This window comes from Athene noctua, chromosome Z, assembly GCF_965140245.1.
Source record: "Athene noctua chromosome Z, bAthNoc1.hap1.1, whole genome shotgun sequence".
Taxonomy (NCBI): domain Eukaryota; kingdom Metazoa; phylum Chordata; class Aves; order Strigiformes; family Strigidae; genus Athene; species Athene noctua.
The window spans coordinates 58838028-58854260 of record NC_134077.1 but is presented as its reverse complement, the minus strand read 5'-3'; the positions used below and the strand labels follow the sequence as shown (position 1 = coordinate 58854260).

Sequence of the window (16233 nt, the reverse complement as noted above, 5' to 3'; positions counted from 1 at the left end):
AAATGCCACTGATACACAATCCTTGCATTAAAAAGTCCTGAATTGTAACCTCATCTGTTGAATAAATACCTGTACCTGTCATCTGTTTGATGCAATTAAGGATTTGTTACACTGACACTTGTTTCAGGATTAGAGGTCCACAGGTGCCAGGGTGGTTTTGGCGTTTCTATTCCTAGTTAGCAGAACCACATGCATAAATTTGTAATTTCATGAACTTTTTATTCATTTTCATTTCAATTCAGTAAATATTTATCCCCATGGCATTCAAGTGCAGTGTAGTTTTGTTTCAATTGTTAGACATCCAAAATATTTGTAACAATCAAAGAAAAACAGACCACAATGTACTGTTCAGGATTTAACAAATTAGAGTATCAAGACACCTATTGGTAATGGTAGTAGGTGTGTTCACATTGCATTTGTGTTAACATTAAATAAACCTCTGAACCCAAGTTTTACTTCAAGGCCAAGTTGCTAAAAACTTCTATTTATGAAGTTTCTTGTTTTGATCATCATATTATACAGTGCTGTGTGAATGTATATCATATCATGTCTGTAAAAGGAAGGATGATTACCTTCAGTATGCTAAAATAAAACTTATTCCTACTTGTTTTACCATGGTTTATGAAACAACCTTGGAGCTCAGCGAGTTTTTAACTCCAGAGGTACAGATAGCACAAAGTTCCTGAAGTAATATGTGCAAAGGAAGCTGGGATTCAGATCAGCGGGCACTTACATAAAAGAGCAGAGGTCAGACAGAATTTTTTTCTTAGTATCTTTAAGAAAGCCTGGTGATTCATTCGTTATAATAAAGAGGCATTTTCCATTTAGAAAAAAGCAACAACAACAAAAAACCCACAACAAAACAAAAACCACACACACACAAAAAAACCCAAAAAAACAAACAACAAAACCACATTAATATTTTCTCCATAAAGCAGTCTAGGAAGGCAGGAAAATCTAGAAGAAACAGGTCTCTGGAAAATCTAGAAGAAACGGGTCTCTAGAACACTTGCAGGCACACTAATATGTATATATCTATTGATTTATATTTTTGGATTTCTATTTTATGGCTGTATTTGTCAGCCACTAAGAGAGCATTGAGTGTACCCCCTTACAAAAGCCATTGTCCTAAAAGAGTTTTTCAGGTAGAAGGGTAGCTGTTGCTCACAAATGGTAGACCTTTTGCAGGGCATCCATAAGTTGGAGGCCTGAAACAAATCTGAAGCCTGTCATAGAAACTTTCTGCTGCTAAGAATCCATTATCTCATTACCTAGGATAAGCACTTGACAACTTGTGACATGATGACCAGTGGAGAAACCTGCTAATTTATGTACCCCATTGTCCATAGTACATCTAGGTCCAGGAAAGTTTAGTAACCTGTAGACTTGGAAGGTGGTGCTGTGCAAAACTGTAGAGGCCCCTTGATCATGCAAATATACTTGCTTTCATGAAGAGAATGATAAGCCATTCCAGTTCAGTGTGGCCTTATACATACATCCCTGTACATGCCGGTGGTATGTTCTAGGAAGAGAGATAATCCTGTTTCCACACTGCATAGTGTGTGTCTCATTAAGAAAAGATTGAGTTGTCTGGCTGACTGCACATGCACTGTGTGGAGGCTTTTGAAGGCTTACTGTCCCTACCCTTTGGGGCAGTTTGGACTCACTAGGCATGTCCACAGCAACTCTGTCTTATATGCACTGTAAGCCTTAAGTTCCTCCATTACGTCCAGCTTCTGGAGAACTTGCTGTAGAGCTGCACCTTGTGTGGGAGATATGACATAGATTTCCAGCTGTATGCCACTTCTGTGCCAACTGCTGTGTAGTATCTCCCTCAGTGCAACAGCCAAGTGCCCCAGCATTCCAAACAATCCAAATAATTACCAAATTCTTCAGCCAAAATTTCCAGGTAGAAAAATAAAATGAATGACATTAAATGACCCACACCTACATGTCTGACCTAATGAAGGAGCAAAGGTGGCCAGCAGAAATTGAGCTCAGATGCACCTACCACCACCCAGTGATAAGATGCAGAAATTAAAGTAATTTCTGTCAGAGACAGTAAACTAGAGCCTCTTAGTTTTATTTTTGCCGATATCAGAGGTAAATTTAGAAATTGTACACAACATAGTGATATGTCCCAGTTACTCTTATAAGCATATGGAAAAATGAGTAATAAATGCATTTTATAGTAAATGAGGCATTTTATTCACTTTCTGGTTTATAAAAAAATGGGTATCTCATGTTTAGCTCTTCTTAAAAAACAATTAGTAATAATTTATGACAGTTATAGATTATTTATAAATATACTCACCGTATAAAATATTCATGTTTTTCCAAGAACTGAGGATACAAAGTAGGGCTTCTGCAAAGCATGGTAGATTTTTAAAAATCCTCTATCACACAGCATAGATGTTATGCAGTTTTTCTGCCATTTTTCTGCAGATTTTCTGCCATTTCCAAATTCACTCACTTATTCTAGTTTATTGTGTTAACTTACATGTTCATTCACTACCACTGTGTCGAGAGGAAAATGGGATTATTTGTCTGTATAATAACATAAAGGCCTACAAGTTCACTGGTATACATCAGGACAAATGTTCTGGTATGTACATACCTTCCTGGAAACACAATTGCCCGAAAGTCTCTCACTGGCTCTGTTGCTGGCCACAAAGGCAATTACACAGTAATGAAGCTTTAGGCTGTCTGTGTAAACCTTTCATACAATATTGCAGTACAATTTACACTATTGCACCAATATCCACAGTAGCTGACACTGTGAAACACTTAGCAATCTAGTCTGCCCTGCACAGATCTGTGCTTATTGAAATGCTCCAAATGCAAGTTACTGTTCTAGAAATTAAGATAATGATGAAGCTCAGAGAACTGATTTTAACTTCCAGGTCTTTGGTACTATTTCTTCTTCTTAGGATGAATCATATCAAATGAAAATAAAATCACTGTTTTGTCTGTATTCTATGATATTAATTAAGTGATGAGAGACTACCTGTCTTTTTGCATTTATGGGAATGCTAGGATTTCAGTATGTGAGATGGAGACCTTATTAAATGAGAAATAGTAATATACAAGTTTGTGTGAGATGTTACACACATAACTGCTCTTGAAAATCTGAGAAAAAAAATCTCCTCTCTGGTTTACAAACTATTTTTAGTACCACAGCATAAAATTTCTGAGACCATTCTTAAGTAGGAAGACCTTTGATTTTGGTATTAGACCTTTACCACCTTGAAACTTAAGCGTAGTTAATCAAGTAATAAACCTCACAGTGATAATCCAATAGTCAGAATTCCCAGCTGTTCTCAAGTCTGCAGATACACTGCTAGACAAGAAGGTTTCTCTGTCTTCCAAAAGGAAAAGGAAAAAGATTTAATTAAACCAAAACTCATCCTAGAAAATGCTGAAAAAAACAATAAACTGAGTAAATTTAAAAATAAATCCTCCATGTAATTATCAGATGGCTGGAAAACACCATAATTTTTAAGATATCTAAAGATGATTCACTTGAACTTAAAAGAGAATGATTCTTTCTCTACAAATGATATCAAAAATCCCTGAGTAATGTCATTTATCACCTTCTGAGAAACAGAAAAAAACATCTAGATCTGTGAAAATGAATTGGTCTTTTCCTATGTTTGGAAACCAACAGCAGTGATTGAGAGTCTTTCCTGATAATAACAATGCATTTTCCTATACTGATAAGGGTTATCTGCAATTTCAGAATGAACGGCATTTTAGTGGAGTGTATTTACTGCTGCTCTTTCCAGTTTATAAAATTTGAAACTCACTATTTCTAAAGTTGTGTACTTGTAGAGTACTTAGTGAAAACAGCAGTGTTGTTCAAGATAGCCCAGGAAGATGAGTGCTATCCTTAGTTTTGCTCAGACTAGGGCAAATTTGTGGTAAATTCCACAAAAAACATGAAGGGAAGACTTCTTGTTTGTTGATCTATTGGACTGTCCATTTTAATGCTTGGCACAAAGTTCCCACCTTCTGGATTTGTGCTAGGAGACATCAACGCTAGTACTGTAGTCCAGTTCTCATCAGCGTGGTTTTATTTCAGCAATGCCTCCTTTTCAACAATCTCAAGCAAGAAACTTTTTTTATCATGATTATGTCCTTGGCTTTGTAAGGAATGTATTACCTTCAGATTTAGCATCTTTCCTTCCAGCTTGACATTCACCTTCATGATGAAGTGGTTGAAACAAGAGGCTCCCTGTGGGTATATCGGGCACTTCCAGCCCCTTCTCTGCACACTATTGTATGATATCATGTGCTGACACAAACTGAAACAGTGCTCTTGCAGATAATTCCTGACTCTTGCATTTCTAAGGAGATACAGAGATCTAAAAGGAAAAATATTTTGATTACCAGTCCATCAGCTACCTTTTTCACAAAGTCAGAGGTTCTGTCTTATTAGCATCACATGCTGACTTTTTCACAGAATCACAGAATCATTCAGGTTGGAAAAGACCCTTGGGATCATCGAGTCCAACCATCAGCCCTACTCTGCAAGGTTCTCCCCTACACCATATCCCCCAGCATCTCATCTAAATAACCCTTAAACACATCCAGGGCTGGTGAAATCCACCACCTCCCTTTGGCATCAAACCACATAAAAGTTTAATTCAGATCTGCTCTGCATTTTGCCTGTGAGCTACTGAGATGCAGACTTCTTTCGTATAAGTAGCTAAGCTTTTATTCTGAAACAAATATAATGTCACAAATAATTTTAATGTGATTTGGAACATCATAGAAAACTGAGAATGTGATAATTCTCACTTACCCTCATTTTCAAATTTTAAGCTACTCAAGCAAACATGACTTTTTCCCATGTCTATGGATTTATTTTTGCACACTGTGAATACCATCAGTGATCAGAAATTAATCATCACAAATCTGGAAAAGCTCCTACCATTAGGATTCAGACAACTGTAATCTTGAGAGTTTTCCTGAAAACCAGAAGAGGTTATATGCTGAAGAAATATCAACAAAGTATTACTAACTGATTTTAAAACATTATATCTAATTCCAGAAATGTACTTTCTAATTTTCCCTCCAAACTAAAGAAAAAATTAATTTTTCCAAACCAAAATTATTTATGGAGAACAATGATAATTACAAAGAAAAAAATTCTATTTGCTGAAACTCAGGGAGGGTTTCCAAAAGGAAAATGAGGTGTAGAAATCAACTTTGTGTTTTAAATCTTTTCTGTTTCACAAAAAAATCTACCACAATAATTGAAAAAGTTGCGTATCAATCTGGAACTTAATTGTATATGATAAATTAAGGTTCACGTGACTTTTTTTTTTTTTAAACTCAAAGCTACAAAGTTTCATTGGAGAGTGGGTTTGGAGAGAAGTTTTTTTGTTTTACTAGCCTCAGATTAAGGATTGTTTCCATGCTGGATGTGTTTCTACATGATCAGGGAAGAGATAAAATGCCATCTGATTAACTGCAGTGAAACACAGCTGGAACTCTTGCAGAGAACTGTTATATGCCATGCAACTGTTGTGACTATGGTAGTAAATAATTAAATACAAAGGAGAAGGGAAAGGGGGAAAGGGGGAAAGAGGAAAAAAAGAGAAAAAGAGGAAAAAAAAAAAAAAGAGAGAATAAGAGAAGAGAGGAATTTTTAAAATGCTTTCAAATGACCAATTCATTGGCCCAAAAAGACAAAAATAGTTAAACTATATAGACTCACCATCATTATTTATATTATTAGACTTTCATAGCTGATCAATATCCAGCAGAATACACTAAGACTAAACAAACTTCTAGTAGACTGAAGGAACCTGCTTTAAGAATAGTTTGAGATACATAAAGTGACTGCTTTTATAATAATTATCACTCCAAACTCAGAAAGTTTTCCCCTTTTACTCTTACTAGAATCCTCTGATAGCCAGAAATCTTATGAACTCCATCTAAGACTATAAATGGCAAATATACTGTATGTCATGGTGATATTCAGCATACTGTCTTTCACCCTTCAATTTGCTAAGGAAGATAAGCCAAAATCATCGAATCTAGTTTCATAAGATGGGGTCTTGATTTCCCATATGTACTCCTTTTGACTTTTTCCTCCATTCATTCCAATTTGTTCCTTTTGAACATGGATGAGCATAGCTACAGACAGTATTTTGCATGGAACTTCTTGAATGGCTTACACAATAGCACTGATGTGCCCATATTTCCTACTGAAAATGCTTTAATGTATGTATTCCACAATCATACCTGCCTTCTTCATAGTCTTACTACACCAAAGGCTTAGTTCTCCTGTGATCAGCTGGGTCACACCCTGCTCTTTTCTAGTATTTCCTCCTAATGTGTTTCAAACTTACAGAATAATTTGTTAACAACTGAGTAAATTACTTTGCATCTTTCACTGTGAACTGTCTCCATTTCTATTACTCAATCCTTAATGTCATCCAGACCCAGTTTGACTCATTACTGAGAATACTTCTTAATAGTATCTTATCAGCAGATATCAGTACCAGTTTTACTTCTTGGAAGTCATTAATAGTAATGACAGGATCAGGGTAAGTTCTTCAAGAAACTCGATTAGTACTACAGTTCCACATACAGCTCTACCTGTTAGTTAATTATATACTTTCAAATCTGTGCACTTATCTTCAGGTTTGCTAACAACTTCATATATTTTGCAAAAGACCACCTTTGGTAAACGTTAGGATCAGGCTTTTAAACACATCACTGGGAGGTTTTTTGTTCATTACGAAATAAAATTGGCCCTACCAGCCAATTTCCAGAGGAAGATACTACACTGCTGAATAGGAATGCTAATGTAAGATTTCAGTGAGTTGTGGGCCTCCTAGTTAGAGGTCATGTTAGATCTCCTCTGTGATCAATCTTTGGAGCAAGGATGACTGAAACGAGAACAGTGAAGGAAATTCTTATTCAACTATGAAGACTCATGTCTTGAAAAAACTACCAGTAGAACTAAAAATGTTAGAATTATTTGCTATACAGTGGAGTATAAAGAAAAACTACACAAAAAGAAGCAAGTACTGATAGGATGTTCAGAAAATGTGGTAACGTTATATTAGCCCGACCACTAGAAATTAAATGATAAAAAATCTCCTTCCAATTCTGTATTAAAATTTTCACTGAAGAGTCTTTCATCAGCCACCATGTGATTATGTTGGGAAGTATCGTAAAGAAAAATATTCTGCAAAAGAATATTCAGTTTTATTCATCTTCTGATAGCAATTCTCTTACAAAAAAATATTCCTGTACTAGATGTGACTATAAACAATATTACTTCTGCCACCCAGTAGCAAAGGAAAAACTGGGCAGACTTCAGAGAATCACAGAGAATCACAGAATCGGCTAGGTTGGAAAAGACCTTGAAGATCATCCAGTCCAAACATTAACCTAACATTGACCGTACTCAACTACACCATATCCCTAAGTGCTATGTCAAGCCGACTCTTAAAAATCTCCAGGGATGGTGACCGGCCACCAACTGGATTTAACTCCGTTCACCACAACTCTTTGGGCCCGGCCATCCAGACAGTTTTTTACCCAGTAAAGCGTGTGCCCATCCAAGCCGCAAGCAGCCAGTTTTGCCAGGAGAATGCTGTGGGAAACTGTGTCAAAGGCCTTACTGAAGTCAAGGTAGACAACGTCCACAGACTTTCCCCCATCCAATAAGCAGGTCACCCTGTCGTAGAAGGAGATCAGGTTTGTCAGGCAGGACCTGCCTTTCATAACCCCATGCTGACTGGGCCTGATCCCCTGGTTGTCCATTATATGACTTGTAATGGCGCTCGAGATGACCTGCTCCATGACCTTCCCTGGCACCGAGGTCAGACTGACAGGTCTATAGTTCCCTGGATCCTCCTTTCTGCCTCTCTTGTAGATGGATGTCACATTTGCCACCCTCCAGTCCAATGGGACCTCCCCAGTCAGCCATGACTTCAGGTAAATCATGGACAGCGGCTTGGCGAGCACATCTGCCAACTCCTTCAGCGCCCTTGGGTGTCACCCATCCGGTCCCACAGACTTGTGTGCATACAAGTGGTGCAGCAGGTCTCTGACCACCTCCTCTTCAACTGTGCTGACCTCAGTCTGCTTCCCCTCCCCATCTCCCAGCTCATGGGGCTGGGTGTGCAGGGAACAGCCAGTTCCACTGCCAAAGACTGAGGCAAAGGAGACGTTGAGCACCTCAGCCTTTTCCTCATCCTTAGTTACCATGTTTCCCTCTGCATCCAGTAAATGAGGGAGATTTTCCTTAATTCTCCTTTTGCTGTTAATGAATTTATAGAAATGTTTTTATTATCTTTAAAAGATGTAGCCAGGCTGAGCTCTGGCTGTGCTTTGGCTCTCCTGATGTTTTCCCTGCATAACTTCACTACATATTTATAGTTTTCATGAGAGACCTGCACCCTCTTCCAAAGGCAATAGATTCTCCTTTTGTTCTTGAGATCCAGCCAAAGGTCCCTGTTTAGCCAGGCCGTCTCCTTCCCCACCTGCTTGTTTTCCGGCACACGGGCACAGCCTGCTCCTGTGCCTTTAAGACTTCTCTCCTGAAGTATGTCCAGCCTTCCTGGGCTCCCATATCCTTCAGGGCAGCCTCACAAGGGATTTTGTCAGTCTTTTAAGCAGGTCTAAGTTAGCCCTCCAGAAGTCTAAGGTGGCAGTTTTACTAACCCCATGACTTGTAACATGAGGTTCTCTGCTGCATGCTCAACTGTAACCAGACATATCATAGTACATGTACTGATATGGGAATAAAATCATATTATTTATAAGATTCTCAGAAAAAATAGGTTTTTATTTCTAACATGTGCTAATGCATTTTTAAGGGATTAATTTTGAGCATGATTAAAATGAATGTAGGTAAATAACACAAATTTGCCAAACAAAATTCATCCTTAGCTTAAATTCCTTAAAGTTAATGGAAGTACATGTGGGACAGGTTAACCCATTTGACTTATAATTCACTCTCTTAAGTTCTTAATCTTCTTTTATCATTTAACTCCGTTCCCCAAAACTTCTTTTCAACTAAGACCTTTGAAAAGAACTTAACCACCTAAAGAACTTAATGATTAATTAGAGCAGCAATTCAGGGAAGTCCTTAATATTAATTAAAAAATTAACCAGTGAGTTCTATGCAAATCATTCTGTTAATCACCTTCTTATATTCTACCCTTCTTACTGTCTTTCATTAGCCTGGAATTTATAACTCTATCTTTTTTTTTAACATAAATAAACACCATGCACTTGTATAATAAGAGCCACAAACTGACAGTAGATAGAGCCATAACAAAGCATGCTGAGAGCCTCTTCAGGAAATACAGTGTTTGCTTGTAAAGTGTTTCAGGAGGTTCTTACAATATTTTGCTGTTCTATATAAGAACTGAGTTTTTTTCTTTTTTAAAGAACAATTCATTTTTTGACAGTAATTCAGATCCTTAAAAATGTTCAACTAGTTCTACTGCCTATGTCCTTTTGAATGTTCCCAGTCCCAACTAGTCAAAAGCTTTTTCAGTCACATTAACACCGGCCTGGTGTCAGATTGCCTTTCTCTAATTCTGGCAAGGCCTGTGCTGCAACTTTTGCAGAGGGCTCCCATCTAATTATGTCACAAGTATTGAAAATAAAAATGCCTCTCTTCTGGTTCAGTACCAGTTCAGCTCTCTATGGATCAATGTCCCCAGTGCGGAAGCTACAAATCAAGGAATATGCTGCAAAAATTACTGAGAATTCAGAGAAAAACTGAGACCAACTAGAATTCAAAACCAAGTATTGCATTGACTTGTAACAGAATATGTTTAGTTTAGCAAAGAGAAGGTTAAAGGTCTATTCAGCTGCAACCTTAAAATGCAACTAATAAAGCAACAAAATTACCATAGAGGGAATTTTAAAACAGCAAGCAGAGCTACTGGAAGACCCAATGATTGGAAGATGACACCATGCAAAATCTAGGTTACAAGCAAGCAACAAAGTCATGGCTCTGAACATGTTAAGAAGAATGGTGGTAGCTTCTCTATGCTTTCAAACCAAGATTCAATCTTTTTAAAAAAATGTTGTTTATTCCAACCATAGCTATCTTATTTAAAACAGAAAATAATTCTAGAAAATCCTGGGTTTATGCAGTAGAACTGACAAGATGACCTCACTGGTCCCTTCTGTCCTTAAAAATCTATGATTTTCTGAATGCCATTTTGTCTAACATAAAACTGTGCAGTCACAATGCAGTAATTTCAGTCTGATTTTTTTTTTTCTGTCTTCTGTTATGTTTTGTTTTCTTTGCTGGCTTTGCAATTTTTGTTCTTTTTTCTTTTTCTTTTTCTTTTTTTTTTTGGTTGTTGTTGTTTGTTTTCTTCTTTTTTTTCCTCCAGGAATTGGTCAAGGGGTTCCAGTGGTGGCCCTTATTGTGGAAGGAGGTCCCAATGTTATCTCCATTGTTCTGGAGTACCTACGAGACACTCCTCCTGTTCCTGTTGTGATATGTGATGGCAGTGGCCGGGCATCTGACATCCTAGCCTTTGGTCACAAATACTCTGAAGAAGGAGGGTAAGTCATTCCCTAGTGTGTGTTATTTCTCCATCCACAAGTTCAATTTTGTGGTAAGGTAGAGCCCAATAAATTATTGGCAATACCATGCAAAAGCAATACCTTCCTCACATGACTGTTTCCATCATTAATATGGGTCAAATACTGAAGATATCCAGAACAGAAAAAAAAAAAAAAAAAAAAGGGGGCAGAGTTAAAGCAACAGTGAGGAAGGCAGACATAATAAAACAGAGGTGTAGAAATAGTATCATACAGTTAACTTGCCATAACATGTAACACATCAGCAAGCAAAATACGTGGTATCTTTCAGTTACAGGTCAAGGGATTAAAATCAACAGGCATGGGGAATTATTTCATTATAATATACTGTTGTATTGGGTCTGGCTGAACTGGAATCGGTTTTCCCCTATAGCAGCCCTCACGGTGCTGTGGTTTATGCTGGGAGCTGGCAGGGTGTTGGTAGCACCCTGGTGTTGTGGCTGCTGCTGAGCAGTGCTTACACAGCACCAAGGCTCTTTCTGATATTTTCCCCAGTGGGACGGGGTGGGCAAGATCTTGGGAGGGGACACAGCCAGGACAGCTGACCCAAACCGACCAAAGGGATATTCCAGACCATATGACGTCTGCTCAGGATAAAGCTGGGGGAAAGGAGGAAGGGGGTGGGGTCACCCTTGGTCCTCCGAGGCAACTACTACGCGTATTGGAGCCCTGCTCCTGAGAAGGCCCGACATCGCCTCTTCATGGGAAGTAGAGAATAAATCTGTTTGCTTTTGCTTCCGCGCGCGGACTTTTGCTTTGCTTTGCTTATATTAAAACTGCTTTTGTTTCACCCACAAGGGTTCGTTTATCTTCTTTCCCCTCTTTACCCTGTTGAGAAAACAAAGGGAAGGGGGGGGGGGGAAGTGATAGAGCGACTTGGTGGATACCTGGCATTTAGCCAGAGTCAAACCATCACAACTGTACTGCTGTCTTCAGATTTCATTTACCTCTGCATGTTCATATAAGCTAGTTTGTATCTGCCTTGCCTATTGGGCATGATTCTACACACTCACCTATGATCACACATGACTGCTTGTGCAGTGTTTGCACTGTCCCAAATTTCTTTGCAGACTCAAGGTGAGGGAAGGATAGTATTTAGCTTTTATTATAGAAGATTCAAGCTTGGGTTTGTTGAATCAGGCCCTAAGCATACTTCACAAGTTCCAAAGTACGTGTTATTACTGAATGCCCAAATCTTTAATAGTCTGTTTTCTCCTCTACCCCCAAAAATATGTGAACAACCATAGAATCACAGAACAGTTGAGGTTGGAAGGGACCACTGATGGTCACCTAGTCCAACACCCCTGCTCAAGCATGATCACCTAGAGCCAGTTGCCCAGGATCATGTCTGGACGGCTTTAGAATTTCTCTAAGGACAGAGACTTCACAACCTCTCAGGGCAACCTGTGCCAGTGCTCAGTTACCCACACAGTAAAAAAAGTGTTTTCTGATGTTCAGAGGGACCCTCCCATGTTTCAGCTTGTGTCCATTGCTTCTGGCCCTGTCACTGAACACCACTGAAAAGAGTCTGGGTCCATCTTCTTTATACCCTCCTTTTGGGTATTTATATACCTTGATGAGATCCTCTCTGAGCCTTCTCTTCTCCAGGCTGAACAGTCTCAGCTCCCTCAGCCTTTTCTCAGAGGAGTCCCTTCATCATCTTAGTGGCCCTTCACTGAGCTCTCTCCATCATGCCCATGTCTCTCTTGTACTGTGGAGTCCGGAACTGGACACAGGACTCCAGGTGTGTCCTCACCAGTGCTGAGTACAAAGGAAGGATCATCTGCCCTTATCTGCTGGCAACACTCCTCCTAATGCAGCCCAGGATACCATTAGCTATTGTTGCTGCAGTGGCACTTGGTGTCTACCAGGATCCCCAGGTCCTTTTCTGCCAAGCATCTTTCCTGCTGGGAGGCCCTCAGCATGTACTGGTACATGGAGTTGTTTCTCTCCAGGTGCATGATTTTTCCTTTTCCCAGCTGAACTACATGAGGTTACTCTCAGCCCATTTCTCCAGCCTGTCAAGGTCCATCTGCCAGAGGGCAGCACAGGCCTTGGGTATATCAGCCACTCTTCCCAGTTTTATATTGTCAGCAATTTGCAGAGGGTACACTCAGCCCCATCTTCGAGATCATTAATGAGGATGTTGAGCAGGATCAGACTCAGGATTTGTCCTTGGAACTATTTGATGGACTACAACTAGACTTTATACCACTGATCACAACACTCTGAGCCCAGCTATTCAGCCAGTTTTGAATTCACCTCACTGTCTGCTCCTCCAGCCCATACTTCAACAGCTTCTCTGTGCAGATCTTGTGGGAGTCAAACACCTTACTAAAGTCTACATAGAAAATATCCATTGTTTGTCCCTAATCTACAAAACCTGTCAGTTCATCACAGAAAGTGATCATGTTGTCAAGCATGATTTCCCTTCGGTGAATCCACGATGACTATTCCTGATCATCTTCATGTGCCTGGATATGGTTTCCTGGATTAGTTGCTACATCACCTCTGCAGTGATCAAGGGGAGACTGACCAGCCTGTAGTTCCGTGGGTCCTTCTTCTTGCTCTTCTTGAAGATAGGAGTGATCATTGCTTTTCTCTAGTCCTCAGACAATTTTTCAGTTGTCATTATTGTTCAAAGATTAGGGGGTGATCTTGCAATGACATCAGCCAGCTCCCTCAGTATTCATGAGTGCATCTCATCTGTCCTGATCCAATGTCAAGGGAGGTTTCAATATGATCCCAAGGGTGAGATTAAGACAGGAAGTCAAATGCTGTACCCCCAAAACAGTTTTTTATTATTAAAAATGAAGAGGGATAGCAATAGAACAGAATGAAAGGAAAAGACAGAAATCAAGCAAGCATCCAGAACAGGGTTGCAAGAATACCACCACCATGGATCGAGCAGTGTCCTGTTGGTCCTCAGTCTTCAGTTCTTTGGTGGTGGGTGAACACCGAGCAAAGCTCTCTGTTGTCTTTTAAGCTCGTTTTATCAGCTGATTATCCTATCTGCCCACCTTTAGTTTTTCCTCTCTTCATGCTTCTTGAATAATCAGCTGGCTTCTGGGACAGAAATGCTCACCTCTTTTCAGTTCAATGGCAAAGGGGCAAAGTCCTTAGCAATACAAAAGACCCACAAAGTATCAGGCTTACACAATGGCCAGTGATCAGCAGTCCTTGTGCTTGATGAGAAAAACCTGGTTTCACTTAGTCCCCCTCTTTGAGGCTTATCTAAGGAGTTTGTCAATACAACTGCAAGGGAGTGGGAGGGTGCATCCTTTGATACACTCCCACTTCCTTGGGTGACATTCCTTAGATTAATTACTAAGGGCACAGCTGGTCCTTGATGAATGATCGAGGCCTTACTGACACCACCCTGTGACTCAAAGCACACACACAAGAAAGCTTTGAGACAATCATTTGACATTTCAGTCTCTCACATCATCAGGGTCCATGAACTTACGTATGTCCAGTTTGTTTAAGCATTCCCTGACCTGATCCTGTTCAAAAAGGGTATGACTCTGGGTCCTAGGACTGAAGAAGGCACTCAGTATTTCAGCCTTTCGCATGTCCTATATCACCGGGTCCCCTGCCTCATTCATTGAGCTTGGAGGTGGTGATACTTGAATATTAACCAGCTGTCTTGGGCCCTTCTTCCCTCTCGGTCTTATCCCATAGGACTCTTCAAGCAGATCCCCAGAGGCCAAAGTCTGCTCTCCTCAGATCCAGGGTTGTTAACTGCTTTTTGCCCCCTCCCTCCTCTCAGAATCCTGAACTCCACCATCTCACAGTCACTGCAGTCAAGGCTGACTTTGACCCCATTGAGTCCCTCTTTGTTGGTGAGTATGAGGTCCAACAGAACAACTCTCCTCATTGGCTGCTGTGTCACTTGGGTCAGGAAGTTCTTTTCAATGCACTGCAAGGAACCTCCAGGATTGCTTATGCCCTGCTGTGTTATCCCTCCAGCAGATATTGCAGTGGTTAAAATTCTCCATAAGGATGAGGGCCTGTGAACATGTGGCTGCCCCTGGCTCGCTGCGGAGGGCCTTATCCACTTCCTCTTACTGGTCATGCAGCCTATAAACAGACATCCACTACAGTGTCACCTTTACCTGTCTCCTTTTTAATCCTAACACATAAATTCTAAGTTAGCTCATCATCTATCCCCAGTCAGAGCTCTATGCACTCCAGCTGTTCTCACATAAAGGGCAACTCCAACTCCTCATCTTTCCAGCCTGTCTTTCCTAAGAACTTGTATCCCTCCATTGCAACATCTCCAGTCACAGGAGCCATCCCACCATGTCCCTGTGATCCCAACAAGATCATAGCCCTGCAACTGCATACAGGTCTCATTCATGTTTATTCCCCATACTGTGCACATTAGTATACACACACTTTAGAGAGGCATCCCAGCATACTAATTTCCCAGGCAGGACTTAAGGCATTTCTCCATAATGGTGCCCTGTAGGCACTTCCTTGCTTACATAAAAAGGGAGGTGAGTCTGCTTAAGGCCTGTGGAACCCATCTCTCACAAGAAGATACTGGTCTGCAAGGAGGGTCCCATGGTCATAGAAGACAGAACCATCACCAACACCAGCTCTGCAGCCAGCTATTGACTTATATTATCAGTGTCTTCCTCCCAACATCCTTTTCTCTGACCAGCAATATTGAGGAGAACACCACGTGGGACCCCACGCCCTTGACTACTGCTCCCAGAGCTCTGTAGTCACCTTTGATACTCTCTAGATTTCCCCTTGCAGTATCATGGGTGACCACAGGGAAGAACAGCAGGGGCTAGTAGTCAGATGGTCATGAAGGGAAGCTGCTACAAGTATACTTGAAATTGCTAATGTACAGGGACCTGTAATATAAGACATATAGTTTTAACGTTGAACATCACTTGTACTTTACTACTTTTTTTTTTCCTGTATTTTACTGTAGTGTATATAATTTCATTTATACTTTTTCCTAACTACCCTCTGTAGTTGTTACCTCATTACTCACTTGTAAGATGTTTTGAAATCTTTAACTCCTTGCCTAGAAAGATAAGACAGATGGACAGACTTGGACAGTATGAAAAACTCCCTGAGTACATCCCTAATAGCAGGAACCTTAAAAAACTCAAGTGCCTAAGAAGATGCCAGTGTCAAGATAAGTGCTGAAAGCTGGAACAAACAGAAGCTGAAGGACAGATGAAGTAACTCTATGGACACTAGAAACCTAAACTTCAGTAACAGACAGTGTGAGAAAGGCTGCGAGGACCCCTAAGGAGGGGAGAAGACCCTCACTCTATTTTTACTAAGCACACTCAGACTATGTAAATAAATTCTAAGAATCCATTAGCATAAGACTGCCTTTTCTAAGAAACCTAATGCATATGTATGCTTTTTGTACATATTAGTCAGAGAATTTTGTTAGTAAGCATGGCACTTGTGGTGAAGCGATCCCCAGTGCTGCAAAAAAGAATACCTGCTTAACAGTTAGACTCAATTCTGACTGTTGAGTGAAGCTCTTTTTTTCAGTCAGACAAGCTTTAGGAGTCCCTCCACAATATCCCAGTTCTGGGCCCCAGCAGGCAGCAAACCTCTCTAGCTAATAGGTGAGGATGAATGCCTCTGTCCCCTGCAGCAGGG

The 16233-nt window shown here is 40.2% G+C and overlaps 1 protein-coding gene across 5 annotated transcripts in view; it reads left to right on the top strand.

The window, feature by feature from the left end:
- Nucleotides 1-16233, top strand: part of TRPM3 (transient receptor potential cation channel subfamily M member 3) — a 310579-nt gene that overhangs the window by 188805 nt on the left and 105541 nt on the right. For all 5 annotated transcript variants that reach the window (XM_074933038.1, XM_074933036.1, XM_074933034.1 and 2 more), the window contains exon 7: nucleotides 10383-10557. In XM_074933038.1, the coding sequence (XP_074789139.1) occupies nucleotides 10383-10557 (175 nt within the window). The remainder of the gene's footprint in view (nucleotides 1-10382; nucleotides 10558-16233) is intronic.